The sequence below is a fragment of the Eretmochelys imbricata genome, chromosome 27 (assembly GCF_965152235.1).
Source record: "Eretmochelys imbricata isolate rEreImb1 chromosome 27, rEreImb1.hap1, whole genome shotgun sequence".
Taxonomy (NCBI): domain Eukaryota; kingdom Metazoa; phylum Chordata; order Testudines; family Cheloniidae; genus Eretmochelys; species Eretmochelys imbricata.
In genome coordinates, this window is record NC_135598.1 from 11,133,330 (window position 1) to 11,147,270 (window position 13,941).

Consider the following 13,941-nt stretch of genomic DNA (forward strand, 5'->3'; position numbering starts at 1 on the left):
CCTGGGTTCAGTTCCTGGCTCGCCTAGGGCCTGTACGGATGGGTGAGGGGTGTCCCCAGCTGGGAGCGAGGCGGGATGCGGGCATTAATGACTGACTGTTTGTAGAGCCCTCGGAGCCCCCTCTATTCCGGGGATGGCGTGTTCGCTGCAGGGGAGCTGGGAGTTGTTCCCCTTGGGGCCCCCAAATCTGTTCAGGGCCTGAGCCAGCCCTTTTCTCTCACTTTTTTGGGGGGCCAGGGGATGCAGGGTCAGAAAGCACCCCGTGGGCACCAATGCTTGCGGTTAGGCGGTCCTGGGCTGGGGCGCTCCGGTCAGTTACCCGCAGGGGGCACCGTGGAGCGCCACCTTCCCACACCCTCACCCGCCAACATGGGGGGCAGGGATCCCCCGCATGGCTTGGGGTTGGCCTGCAGGCGGGCAGACCCCGCCCCCTCCCCCTCCCTCCAGGCCTGGTCGTGCTGGGCTTGGCCTTTTGTTGGATCAAACCTTCCAGGCCTCTAATAAAGGATCCCGAAGAGCCCGAGTGCAGTGTCTCCTTCACCATCACTCCCTCGCCCCCACCTTTCCTCTCTCCCCCCTCCCAACCTGTTGCGGGAGGGTCTTCCTCTCTGCAAACCAGGTCCCCTCCAGCCCACCCATGGGCTTCTTTCCTTCCTGCAACACAATGGTTTCAGATGCTCCTTATCTAGGGCAGGAGGCTTCATTCATTCATGTGGCCTAGGGGTTAGAGCCAACAGCCAGGACTCCTGGGTTCTGGTCCCAGCTGTGAGAGGAGAGTGGGGGCCAGGGGTCAGTTGTGGGCGGGGGTGGTTGTCAAAGTGAGGTCTCCTGGGTTCTGTTCCCCATTTTGCCTCTGGATGCAAGTCACTTGTCTCTGCCTCAGTTTCCTCACCAGGCTGGCTAGAGCTAATTCACTGGTGTAACGTGCTTGGAAAGCCCCAGCTGGAAGGTGCTGGAGCCAGGCAGGGCTGCTGGTGCACGCCCAGCAGGGGATGGTGTGTTGCACGGCCCCCGTCAGTGAATGAGCACAAGGGCTTGGGGACAGGTGAGCTGCTGCCACCCCGCATATGGGGCCAGGCCTGCTGAACAGCTTGGTGCTGTGTGGGGTGTGGCCGCCCCCCCAAGGCGGCTGCCTGCGACCGCAATGGAGCCCGTCCGTCCTGGGAGGGGGTGCAGGCTCCCTGCCTGGCTAGGTGCCCCCCAAAGCGCGGGGCTCGCTCCCCGTCCCGCCGTCACATCCCTCGAGTCACCGCCCGCCGGCTCTCGCTCACCTGTGCATCGCACGCTTGCACCCGCTCCGCGGCAGGCCCTGAACAGCCAACCCCACCCCCAGGTATTGACACCCCCCCCCCCCCCACCCCCCAGCCTGCTCAGTGCATCCCTAGGCATCCATGTGCCCATCTCAAGCACGGCTGGGGTTGCACATGGTCACAGCCAGCCAGGCAGTTACACCCCCCCCCCCTTGCACTCTCACATGCTCCCTGCACATCAGCTGCCCGGTGCACTATATGCACTGTGCACACGCGTGTGCGTGTGCACACGCGTGTGCGTACGCACGCACACACACACACAGAGCCTCTGTATGCGGTCAGGTACTCAGCAGACTTACGGCTGGTGTGGCACCTGGTCCCACCCAGCCAGGTGCCCCCGCTCCCTCCCCCAGCCTCTGTACACAGGCCCCCCTCCGGTCTGTGGCCCTGCTGCGCTCTCTCGCTCTCTCGCACACACACAGAGCGTGGTTAGCCACAGCTTTACAGTTTATTTAAAGAAATTCTTAAGCCCCCCCCAAAAAAAAAAAAAAAAAACCCACGGAGAACGTGGAGAACCTGTACATGTTTCAATAAATATGTTCAAAAGTAAAGATTTTTTCTTAAAAAACAAACAAACCAACCCCCCCCACCACACACCCCCCACCCCCCCCCGCCCACTTCCCCCCCCAGCACAGACCTGCACATTTCACCACCCACGCTTGGCAGAGTGTAAACAGGTTAGGCAAGCGAGGCAGGGCTGGTACTGACCCATGCCCGCAATGGGGGGGGCAGCCCGGAGCGGCAGGCTGTGCCCGCTTCTAACAGGCTGGCACCTTCCTCTGATTGTCTGGCTGAATAAATCCACCTCCAGTGTTCCCAGGCTAGAGGCTTCAAATATTGCCCGTCCAGGGGCATGCCTGGGGGTGGGGGTGGGAGCAAGAAAAATAACATTTAAGATGTACCTAAATCCCCCCCGAATCGTTAGGTGCGTAGCCGAGTGGTGGAGGGTTTCGTGGGACAGGATTGCCGCTGGTTACGCGCTGGAGAGCAGAGCTCCCCCCCAAATCCCCCACCAGGCGCTGGGGTGCAAAGGGGGGCTGGTTCGTGCCTGGCAGAGCCCAGCGGCTGGGGGAATTGCTGGACGTGCGCTGGACATGGGGACGAGCCGCATGGAGGGAGCATCATTCTGCCCTGCCCCTCTCCCCCCCCCCACGCTCTGAACTGCTGCAAGACGTATGAATATTTCTGGCTGGTGCCCCCCATGGCTTTGCACAGCAAGGCTGTAGTTGGCCACGCGGGGTAGGGTGGGGTGCAGCACCCATCCGCCCCCTGCAGGCCCCACAGCGTGGGTGGAGAGGGGTGGGGGAGCCGGCGGCGCTCGGAGCTGCACAATTTGGGCTGGCGCCCTGCTTTCTGACCTGGCTAACCTGCTCGAGGCCATGACGCTTTATTTGAATGGGGCACCTTTACCCACCAACTACCCCCCCCCCCGCGCCCACCATGGGGCCACTCAGACAGTCCCCAGAACTGCCCCTGGCAGGCCCCCGCCCAAAGAGCACCACAGTCAGGGCCCCAGCAGCGGGCCTGATGGGCAGAGACATAAGGCCAGGACTTTTGTGGCTGCCACAAACCCAAACCCATGAGCACAGGGGCTGGCCCCAGCCAAGGGACGGGACAGGGATTGGGGGGGGGGGGGGTAAAAGGCAACACCCCCCTCCCCGCTCCCCGCAGTGCATGGCAGCAGTGGGACAGGCCCATGAGGCCAGGTTGGTGCTGGGGGGGGGGGGGGGAGTGAGTCGCCCCCAGCAGGGCTCAGGGGGGTCTCAGCAGGTGGGGGTGCGTGTGTGCGGTGGGGATGCCCCGCACCCCTCAGCTGGGAGCGCCCCTGGGTGCCTCGTCCAGCTGGCTGCGTTGCCAGTGGCACTGAAGGCCTGCCCCCCACCCCCCCAGCACGACTGGGTCGTGGCGGCCGTGGGGCCCTGCCTGCTCTGCTCCCTGAGCTGGGGGAACCCAGCGGCCCCAGAGATGAGGCGAAGACACAAAGACCCAGGGCAGTCGGGGAGGGGGCTCTTACGTTAAGGGCAGTCTGACAAATCTGGGGGTGGGGGGGGGGGGTAAACGGGGGGGGGCAGAGCCTGCCAGGCTCCAGGGCCCGTCAGGCAGGGCCCCCACTTTGCTTTCGCTGCTCCCCTGAGCTGAGGGCAGGGGACAGCCCGGGGTCACCGCCAGTGACTGGGGTAAGGTTGGTGCAAGACTCACTCCCCAGCCTCCCTCCCCAAAACAGACACCACAGAGCCCGGGGGAGAAGTGGGGGGAGCGCAGCCTCGGCCACCCGCGTGGTTCGGCTCCTTCCTGCAGGGGGCTGCGATGGGCACGGACGAGGCCGCTCCGGTGCTTGAACCCTCGACACGCTCGGCAGGGTGGGGGGGGGCGGAAGGTGCCTGCTGCAACGGAGGGAGGGGCTCGCCGCCGGAGGGCAGCAGCGAGCGGGGGGGCGCGGGGGAAATGTGCCCCTGTGCCCAGCCCACCAGGGCCTGGGCATGGCAAGACAGGCTGCTCATCAGTGATACGCAGGGTCAGGCCAGAGCTGCAGCCTCGGCCGGTCTCCTGGCTGGCTGCAGGGTAACCCCATTAACGGTGTATCGGCGGAGGTGGGGGGGCGGGGGGGGAGGAAGGCTGCAGGGGTACGGGGGGGGTGCCCGTGTGCATGACTGGGGCATGGGTCTGTGCGTAAATGCACATGGGTGTGAGCACCAAAGCGTGCACGAGGGCGTTTGCGCACGGGCCGATGCACGAACGCGGGCCAGCCGGGGCCCAGCCTGGCACACGCTAACCCCCCGCCCCTGTCCCCCCCCCCGCCAACTGTGCAACCGTGGGGGGGTTAAGAGAAGCTTCACACACCCCCCCCCCACCTTCACCTCCTCTGCTGCGCCTGTCTGCAGCGACCGCCCCCCTCGCCCCCTTTCCCTGGGGACAGCCGATATGATTGGGGGGGGCGGGGTGGGGGACCTCTAGCCCCCCCAGCACCAGGAAAACGCTCCCTGCCTGCTCCCCCTCAGTTGCCGTAGAAGCCGTAGTAGCCGGGGTCGGCGCCCCCCTCCTTGTCGTACAGGTCCCCGTTGCGGGCGGGGGGCGAGCTCTCGGCGCTGGAGGCGTAGGGCGACACCCGGCGCCGTTTGCACTCCGCCTCGAACAGGCCCGAGTCCGAGGAGTCCACCGACTTGACCGAGGCCGGCTCGGCCCAGCCCTCCGCGTCCTTCCCCTTCTCCTCGCCGCCGGGCGGGGGCCTGACGTCCCGCACGGGCCGGAACCAGCCGAGCGCCCCGGGGCTGGGCTTGGCGGGGGGCTGCCAGGCGGCGGGCGGCGAGCCGAAGGGGTGGGGCTCCTGGTAGTAGGGCAGGGGGGCGTGGGGCGAGGCCGGCAGGGGGAAGGCCTTCACGCCGAAGGGCATGTACTTGTTCCCGCTGTAGGCGCCGTCGTAGGCGCCATAATCCAGGGGGGCGGCGGGGGGCTGCTGGGAGGCGAAGTACCAGCGGGGGGGCTCCTTGGGCTGCAGGGGCTCCCCATTGTAGAAGCGGCTCTGGGGAAGCGGGTACTGCTCCTGCAGGAAGGACGGGAAGCGGCTGCCGGGCAGGAGCTGCTGGCAAGTGGTGGGGTCGGGCGGGGACGGGGTCACGCGGTCGCCCTCTGCCGTCGTGTACATCCTGGGGGGGGGGACAAACACAAGGTGGGGGGTCAGGCAGGGGGTGGAGAGGAAGCTGGACGGCTGGCACGGTGGGGGGCCCCTGGTGCCTCAGGTTGGACTCCGGCCCTGGCTGGCTTCAGCGGTGCTCGGGTAACTGAGCTGAGTTTGGGGGGGTCTCAGCCCTGCCCCGGGCCGGGTATCCCTGCCCGTCGCCATCCCTTCCTCCGGGCTGGCAAACTCAGCAGAGACACCCGGCCTCGGAGGGCGAGCGACAACGGTCCCTCTCACTTTTTCCACCCACGCGCGGAATAAATGTCCTTCCGTGCACCACTGTCGTGGTCCTGGGGGGATGGGCACCACCCCGAGAAACAAAAACACCCAGACAGAATCTCTCTGTTGAAAAAGTTCCCGGAGGGATAATTAGTCCGGCCAGGACACGTTAGGCATTTTAGAACTCACTACTCAAAGAATCAAAGTTCAGTGAAAGAGAGGAATAAAAATTATGAAGGGCACAGACCAGTCAAAACCCGAACGTTGCACTTTGAAAGAATAAAAGTACAGAGAACGAATGTGCATTGCAGGAAGTCCCAAGAAGGAACAACAAGAACACATGCGTTGGGAGGTGAGTGTGAAAGACCATGTGTGTGTGTGTATGTCACACACACCCCCCTCTTTCCCCTCCGCAGCTCTGGGGCTGGGGGAGAGGCATCGCTCCCGTCCCCGCCGCAGTCCCACATGCCCCAAGCTCCTCCAAGCCCCCCATCACCTCACCCCGCTGCCCCCACCCTCCATTCTCCCCGCTCACCTGCACACGTGGCCCTTGTGCAGCCGTGCAGGTGCGCACCTTAGCGGGAACACAGGTGAGCGACCCGCCCTCCTGCTGCTAGGGGGAGGCACGTTAAGGGGTCCTGCGGCTTCCCCACCCCCATCCACCCAAGTTTGCTACCCCTCAATGACCCCCTCCTTTCCCTCCCCACCAATGCCCTCTGAGCACCGGGGGTGCCAGGCAAACGGGGGCCTCGGAGACGCCTGGCAGTGACCCACTGATGACGGTGCATCAAGGCACTGTCGCCCCCTGGCTGGGCTGGCCCGGCGGGGCGATGGGGAGCGAGCCAGTGGGGGGCGGGATGGGGGGATACTCACGAGTCGAAGTTGTCCCGGAAGCCCTTGGCAAAGGGGTTGTGGTCGATTTTCAGCTGAGTGATCTAGGACAACACAGGAGAGAGTCTGGGTACGCAGTCGCACTGCGTGAGTGGGACGGCATGGGGCTGGGGGGGGGGGCAGAGGGGAAGGAGGGAGAGTCGGGGCGGGGGGAAAGAAGCCAGGATCCAGGGCAGCCCCCCATCTTCCTAGTGCTCCCCCATCTGTTCCCCCAACCCTATGACACCCCCCGCCCCATTGCTCCCACCACGGGCCCTGATCCACCTTTTCCCAGACACCCGCCCTCTGCTCTTCCCAGCACGAAGCAGGAGCCGGGCCATGGGGTGCGGACGTGACGCTCCAGTCCCCACCCAAGCGCGCCGTGGGCGCCTCAGACCTACCCCTCTCCTTGGCACAGCACCCCCTAGTGGCTGCCCCTGAGTGTCCAAGGGGTTACCGTGGCCCAGGGAGGCGCGAGGGCCCTGTACTCACGTCGGCGTTCTGGTAGGCCGTGACGGCGATGAATTGCGTCTCCGGGAAGATGAAGGTCTGGGTGTTGCTGGAGGGGTAGGCCTCGTCCCCTTCCCCCTCCTTCACCTCCGTCACGTGCAGCCGCGGTTGGTACTTGTGCAGGGACTGCAGCACGATCATCTGCAGAGAGCAGGGCACGGGAGTGTCACGGAAGAGGCGCTTGCAGCAGGGGGCGCGGCGCCCATAAGGGGTGCTCTGCAGCTGGGAGGGGGGGCACACTGGGACAACCCGTGGTAGGGTGATCCCCACTGCTCCGCGGGTCAATCTATGGGGGAGACCATGGTAGGCTTATCCTGACTGAGGATACCATGGCCCTGGGGATAAGCCAGTGAGGGAACGTCCGTGGGATTCATAGCTTTAGATCGATATCATGTGGCAGGCAGTTCCACAGGCTAACTATTGGGCAAAAGGCAGCTCCTTCAGCTGGAAGGAAGGCGACAGAAAGAACGGAACAGAGAAAGCACCGGAGTCCTGGGAGTCAGCCCCACGCCACAGAGACGTGGATGGTGGGGAGTAGGTAGTGTCTGGAGGGTCCAGAAGCTGGAGGGCAGCGCTCCTGCCAGGAACAATGCAGATAGGCTGGCGGGTCTCTGTGTAGTACGCTGTAGGAGGGCGGGGTGGGTACATGGGTGATGGGGACGGGTGTCTGGCCTGTGCCCCGCGATGGGGAATGTTACCCAGGTGAGGGGGACAGGTGTCTGGCCTGTGCCCCACAACGACAGGGACGGGCGTCTGGCCCGTGCCATGGGGGGGTGGTTACCTGTGTGATGTTATTGGACGCCCCCTTGTTATTGGTGAGCTTGAGTTTTCCAAACGAGACCTCCTGGCGCATCCAGTGGGCCCCGGTGTTGGGCGAGTCGGGGTGGAGGTACAGCCGGTTACCTGCCAGAACAGCCCCCTGCTGAGTGCCGGGCTGCTGCCACGGGCCCACCAGCAGCTCCCTGCATCCACGGCCTCTGGGCCAGCCCCCCCCCGGCAGCCAGTGCCCCCTCCCGGCTGGGTGCCTCCGGGTCAGGGCTCGGAGCAGCACTTGGGACCAGCTTCTCCACCCAGCTACGGGGGGCGAGTCCCCCCTCATCCAGCCCGGGCTGGGAAGTGCTGGCTGGGTAGGCAGGGGACAGAGAGGCGAAATAACACATCGGTTATTTGGGGTGCTGTGCCAGCCAGGGAGCCACTGCACCGTCCCGGCTGCCCACAAGAGGGCACTCTGGCTCCTGGGAATGCCGCGAGCGCTGGGGAGGGGAGCGGAGGGGAAGGAGGGGGGCAGCCGGTGCTGGAGGGATGGGGTGGGGACAAGAAAGGAAGGGGAGGGGCTCCCTGCTGCTCCGGGATCCAGCAAGGGGGAGAGATCGGCTGGTGGGCTGGTACTGGACCCTGCAGCGCCAGGGGAGTTTGGGGTTGGGGCGAATTGCAGACCCTGCCTCCCCAGTCCCGTTCAGGGAAACACGGATCCAGCTCTGCCCCCCCAGAAGGAAAAGGCAGCCCTGAGACACTGGCCATCGCTGCTTGAAATCTTAACCCCCACCCCCCAATCAGGAACCACCCCGAATCAGGAACCAGCTGTCAGGTCACAGCAAGCCCCCCCCCCCCTTCTGCCCCCCAACACAGCTTCGATAGCAGGTGCCACTCTTGGGAATGGTGCAGAAGCTCCTGGCTACCCAGTCCCAGCCTCTCCCAGCAGGAGGCGCTGTAGGTGAGGGTGCAAGAGCAGTGGCTGGGGTGGGCGCCTGGCTCTCCCAGTAGGGGGCGCTGCAGGGGAGGGTGCAGGAGAACCCTAGAGACAGTGGCAAGCCCCGACCACTCCCCTGTACCCAACGCCCTGGTTCCTCAGCCCCATGAACGAGATAACTGGCCTGGATCTCTCCTTCCTACCTGGCATGTTCCCCTCGGCCTTGCCGCACTGGACCCACTTCCCGCCTTGGTACCTCCAGTGGTGCTGATCCACCAGGACGATGTCCACGCAGACCCTGTAGTGAGCCACGGGGTCCAGCCCGGAGAGGTTGAAGCTAAGAAACGGGAACATCCGCCTGGAGAGGGGACACAAACACAACCCAGCGTGTTACACTGGAGGGGACGCCCCCTGGGTCCCCAAATCACACAGCAAGACCCCCCCACACATACACACACTTCCCCAGGGCAGAACATCCTTCTGCCATTGAAATCCCGTGGAGTCTGGCCACGCGGCGGGGAAAGGTCCCCCGAGGAAGGAGCTGGCTCGTGGAGGTGAGCAAGGACCCAGGTGGGATCCCAGCCCGAAGCAGGACGGAGCTGCCCTGAGGATGTATCCATGGGATATGGGCTGGAGGAATGTGATGGCAACACAGGGGATTGGCGTGTGGTGGCCTGGATTGTCCTCATGCTATTATTTATTATGGTAGCGCTGAGAGGCCCCAACAGAGACTAGGGCCCCATTGTGCCAGGCGCTGTACAAAGACACAGCGAGGCAGTCCCCACCCCAAAGAGGTCACAGTCTGATTAGACAAGACACATACAGGGTGGGAGGGGAAACTGAGGCACAGTGAGATGTGACCAGCCCCAGGTCAGCGGCGGAGCTGGGAGTAGAATCCAGGCCTCCCAATTCCCAGCTCAGCATGGAGCAGGCGCCTTGGTTACCCCTCGGCCAGCCCCATTAGGTTACCCTGTAACTACATGCCCCTAGACAAGGCCAACGCCCAGCTGGTTTCCCTGCCCAGGCAGCTGGAATGCCCCATTAACTCCTGAGCACTGGGGAGGCCCCTGGGGGTATCAAACCGGAGAGATCGGGAGAGGGCTGGGGGCAGAGATTGCAGGAGAGCCTGAGGGAGAAGAGGAGCTGATGGCCGTTAACCATTCCTGGTATTGCAGCAGAGACCGGTGGTTGGATCGGGACCCACGTGTGCACATACAAAGACGCATTCCCTGCCTTGGAGAGCTGGGCACAGGGAGGGATTGAGGGAAATGCGGGGACTGGAGGAGAGAGGGGAAGCTGGGGGTGGCTATAGAAAGTAGGGGGAAGAAGCAGTAGAGAACGGAGATGGGAAGGGAGACAATGGGGTGGGGGGCTGAGGGGTGGAAGCAACCCGCCCCGAGCTGGATTATTTCCCAGCTCTTCCCATTCTGGTTCCGAAGCCAGCCCAGCCAGCTGGTTCTGATCCCAGGCCCCGCCCCCCAGTCCCTTGCCCCCTATCAGGGCAGATTTAGCCACTTGGCCCTGTTGAGAACGCAGCGACTTGTCAGCGGACTGCGACAGGTGGCAGCTCAGTTCTGTGTCCCATGCCCCGGCCCCCCTTCCCTCTGCCTCTCCTCCTCACTTCTCCGGTTCAGAAAGTGACACCATTTCTATTCTCAGCCCCATCACCAGGCCAGGGAAGGGCGGAGGAGCAGGAGAGAGGGAGGCAGGGAGCAAAAAGGGGAATGGAGAGCAATGGCAGAGGACAGCTGGGAAGGGGGCAGAGGAAAGAGGCAGGATCGGGTGGGGCTCACACGTCAATTTCAAATCCCTATTTCAACCCCTCTGGTTAGTGGCCTCCCCCTTCGTCAGAGCAAGAAGAGGGGTCCGAGAAAGGCAGCTGGGAAATAGGGGACCCTGTCTCCCCACTGCACGGAGGGCCCTGGCCTGGTAGGATCTGGGGGGACCAATGCAACAAACCACATCCACGCACGCCTAACAGCCGCCAGCGAGGATCGAACTCAGGACCCTCAAACAATACCGGCCTCTGCTGTTTAAGCCGGGGTTAGGGAGCGGGTGGTTGTAGACACCGGGGCTGGCCACAAGAGGGAGACATGACCACAATGTAAGGCACGCCTTTAGGGAGTGTGAGCATGGCTCCCTCTAGTGGCCAGCTTTAGGGACTGCAACAGGCTGCCGTTCCCTGCTGAGACCTAAGTCCTCTGAAGCAGCAGGGGCTGCTTTGGTTCTCAAGGCTGCAGGTTCGCTCCAGGCGGACGTAGGAACAGCCCGACTGGGTCAGAGCAAAGGTCCATCTCGCCCAGTGTCCTGTCTTCCCACAGCGGCCGGTGCCAGGTGCTTCAGAGGGAGGACACATGGCTCAGGCTCCTTATCCCAACGGCGGCAGCCAGGACCAGAGAGGAAACACAAAAGCCCTCTGCAAAGGTTGTACTGTTTTGCAGCCCCCTTTAGGAGATGCTGCCTTTGCGCTTTCTAACCCCCCTCCGCCCCCCCCAACTCTTGCTTCAAACACATTTCAATGAAAAGAGGTTTTGTTTGGCACATTCAGCGCGTTCAGTGCAGGGTGGGAACCGCAGAGGCAGCCGAGGGACGACACTGACAGGAGGAAGAAAACGAAACTGGCCAGGCTCCCAAAACGGAGCCAAGCGGGTTTTAGAGGCCTGATCCTCAGCGGGTGTACACTGGGATAGCGCCGTCCAAATCCGTGGTGGATTAATTATTGGTAATTTATGATGCATGCCCAGATCCTGCTGTCACCCACCCTGGTGTATAGCTGGAGTGTTGCATTTATGCCAGATTTACACTGGTGTGCATCCAGAGTTAGCTTGACAGCGGCGAGTTAAAGATGCATGTTAGTGCCAGGCCCCTCTCGGGTTTACCCTGGATTTACACACTGGCTCACGCTGGATTAGCACGAGGGTAGGCAGGCCCCGAATCAGGCCCAGTCATGCTGATGTAAATATGGAGCAGCAATGCAGCCCTTCTGACCTGATCCCAGCCTTGTCAATGCCAACCATTCAAAAGTCATCAAGCAGCCCCCCTCCTCCCACAATCGCTTAAAAATCTTGAAATTAAATTTTTAAAAAAATAGATGCTCTTTCTATTTGCCTTCTGCATTTTGAGCCTAGGGGAGTGGGGGGGCTTTATGACTTCAAGCCTCTCTCTGCCACCACGACGGCTGGAAACTTACTGTTCTTTTGTTTTAAATGGAAGCCAAGAGTCTCACATCATCACTAGACTCCTGGAGCTGGGGCTTTCAGAACAACCAAAATCAGGAGCAAATTGCCAGAGCAAAAATGCCCGAGCTGCCACGCCTGGGATTCTGATCTGAATCCCCCTGGGAGGACTCAGGAGTGAGTCCGCTTCTGTAAGGGGGAGCGAAGTAAGCTCTTGGGGCCAGGGACCATTATTCTATTCTGTTCATACCTAGCATCATGGGGGCCTGGTCCATAGTTCCTATGTGCTACCACAATATAGAACTAATCATAATAAGACTAAGAGCAGAATTTAATCCCCCTCCAGTCCTGCTCATATTCCTGGTGAAGCCAGGAGCTGAGGACTAGGGGACACAAGCTGTTGTCAGTTACACCAGTGTAAAATCTCCTCCCCCGCTGGTTTAAATGGGTGACGAACTGGGCTGCCCAGAGAAGGCCTAGCTGGGGCAAGGCTGGCCCTGGTTCTCTCACCAGAGCTCCCATGATCTGTCAATCAAATATGACACCCCCCCCCCATGCATCCAGTCCCGAACGTGGAGGGGACGGCGTAGGAGACAGCAGAGAGGAGAGCGTGTGAATATTTCTCTAGCTAGTGAATAAAAGATAGGCCAAGAGCAGGGAGCCAGTAGGGTCCTGGCCACAGCCCTGGGCAAAATGCCTGCCCGTGCTGAACTGGCTGACCTGATGGCTCGCAAGGCGCCAGGCTCCAGGGTGAAGCAAACGTCACCGGAGCCCAGGCTGGCAAGGACGCTGGGCCTCACGGCAGCTCCCCGCAGCCCAGCCTGCTGGGTCTTGGGGCTCCATGCAGACACGGTGCACCCGTGGTGTGCATGGACAGACAGGCCCCCCCGCCCCCCCACAGGAGAGTGACACACTCAGCTGCACCTCTGTTGTGTAAGAGAGACAAGGTGGGGCAGGGAACAGCTTTTAGAGGACCGCTGGGGAGCTCTGACCCCCTCCCATACAATCAAACACACACAACTGTAACCCATTCACGACACAGTGACACACACCGAGAGCCCCCCCCAGAGGGTGTACGCCCAATCTGGCACGCACATATACACGTCCACGCATATGCACACCTGTGACACTCACACAACGCCCCGACTGTGCGCGCAGACAGATTCACACGCGTGCCGTCCCCTGGGCACACTCCCGGACACCGCCACAGTCCCAGGTAATCTGCCACACACAAAGCCCCACCCGCTGAGCCGCACTCAGGCAGACGCGTGCCCCCCGTGGGGCGCCGCCCTTGAAACATTAACGGCCCCCTTGAAATATTCACCCCCGACGCGCTCTGCCGGAGGCCACGCGCGGGGCCAGGGGGTGCTTTGGGACCCAGGGCCGGGCTCCCCAAATCCTGGCTGAGAGCTGGGGGGGCAGGGAGTCAGGGGATGGGGAGGGCACAATGTGGATTCAGTGGGAGCCCTGAGGTGGGGGCGGAGGGAGCCCTGCCAGAACCAGACCCGCTGGTACCGCTCCGTTCGCATGGGGAGGCCAGGGCAGCTCCCCCCTGCCCCGCAGGCTCCATTCCACCTGCCGAGCCCGGCTTTCTCCCCATCATTTCAGGGACCTCGCTCCCTCTCTGCGTTCCCCTTTTCCTCCCCCTCCCGCCGCTGCTCTTCTCTTCCTTTCTCTCTCTCTTTCCTCTGCTTCTCTCGGTCTTTCTCACTTCCTTCCTTCCTCCCCTCCCCTCCCCAAGCTTGCCACAGCACATGATGCTCAAAGCCGACAGGCCAAGTCATCGCGGCGCGGCCCGCACCCCCGGCGTGGGAGGGGGATGCCGGGCGGAACCAGGAGGGGCTTTGAGCCGTCGAGCTCCGGGTTTCCTTGAAGCGCCGGCGTTTCTGATAAAGCAGGGCCCGGGGCGGAGTGATCTCAGGGCCGGGGGCGACCTGGCGGGAGCCGGGCCCCGCTTCTCAGAAACGACTTTGGAAAGCCCAGCCCAGGCTGGGCTCCTAGGGCCGGGCCGGGCCGGGCCGGACCTGGCAGGGGGCCAGGACCCTCCCCTCCTTCTGCATGGAAATTCTCCTCCCCACTGCTCAAAGAGTGGCCCTGGGGTGTCCCAGGGAGTCATGGGAAGCAAATAACTTTCAGAGGTATAGTGGGGGGCACCTCTGAGCACCCAGCCTGCCCCATGCTTTGTGCCCTCCCATGTCTAATCTGCCCCGTGCCCCCAGCCTGCCCCACGCCCCTTGCCCCATACCCCAGCCTGCTCCATGCCCAATGTCTAACCTGCTCCCAGCCTGCCTCATGCCCCCAGCCTGTGCCCAAGCCCAGCTGTGGGTTGGCACCAAGGCTCAGCAGCAGAGCTGGGGGGTATGGGGAGCCCAGGGCTGGGATAGCGGGGGGTCAGGGTGGTGGAGCATCTGCAAAGGGGAGGAGGAAGTTGGTACAGCCCCCCTGCCCACAGCACGTGGGCATCTGTAATGCTCCTCATCTGGGTCCAGA

At 62.9% G+C, this 13,941-nt stretch overlaps 1 protein-coding gene across 1 annotated transcript in view; it reads right to left on the reverse strand.

Annotated features, from left to right (window-relative positions):
• Window positions 1-4,269: 4,269 nt before the first annotated feature.
• Window positions 4,270-13,941, reverse strand: part of TBX21 (T-box transcription factor 21) — a 33,308-nt gene continuing 23,636 nt past the window's right edge. The window contains exons 2-6 of the mRNA XM_077806438.1: window positions 8,479-8,633; window positions 7,367-7,488; window positions 6,568-6,726; window positions 6,079-6,140; window positions 4,270-4,954 (exon numbers count right to left, since the gene is read on the reverse strand). Coding sequence (XP_077662564.1) covers window positions 4,306-4,954; window positions 6,079-6,140; window positions 6,568-6,726; window positions 7,367-7,488; window positions 8,479-8,633 — 1,147 coding nt within the window. The 3' untranslated portion in view covers window positions 4,270-4,305. The remainder of the gene's footprint in view (window positions 4,955-6,078; window positions 6,141-6,567; window positions 6,727-7,366; window positions 7,489-8,478; window positions 8,634-13,941) is intronic.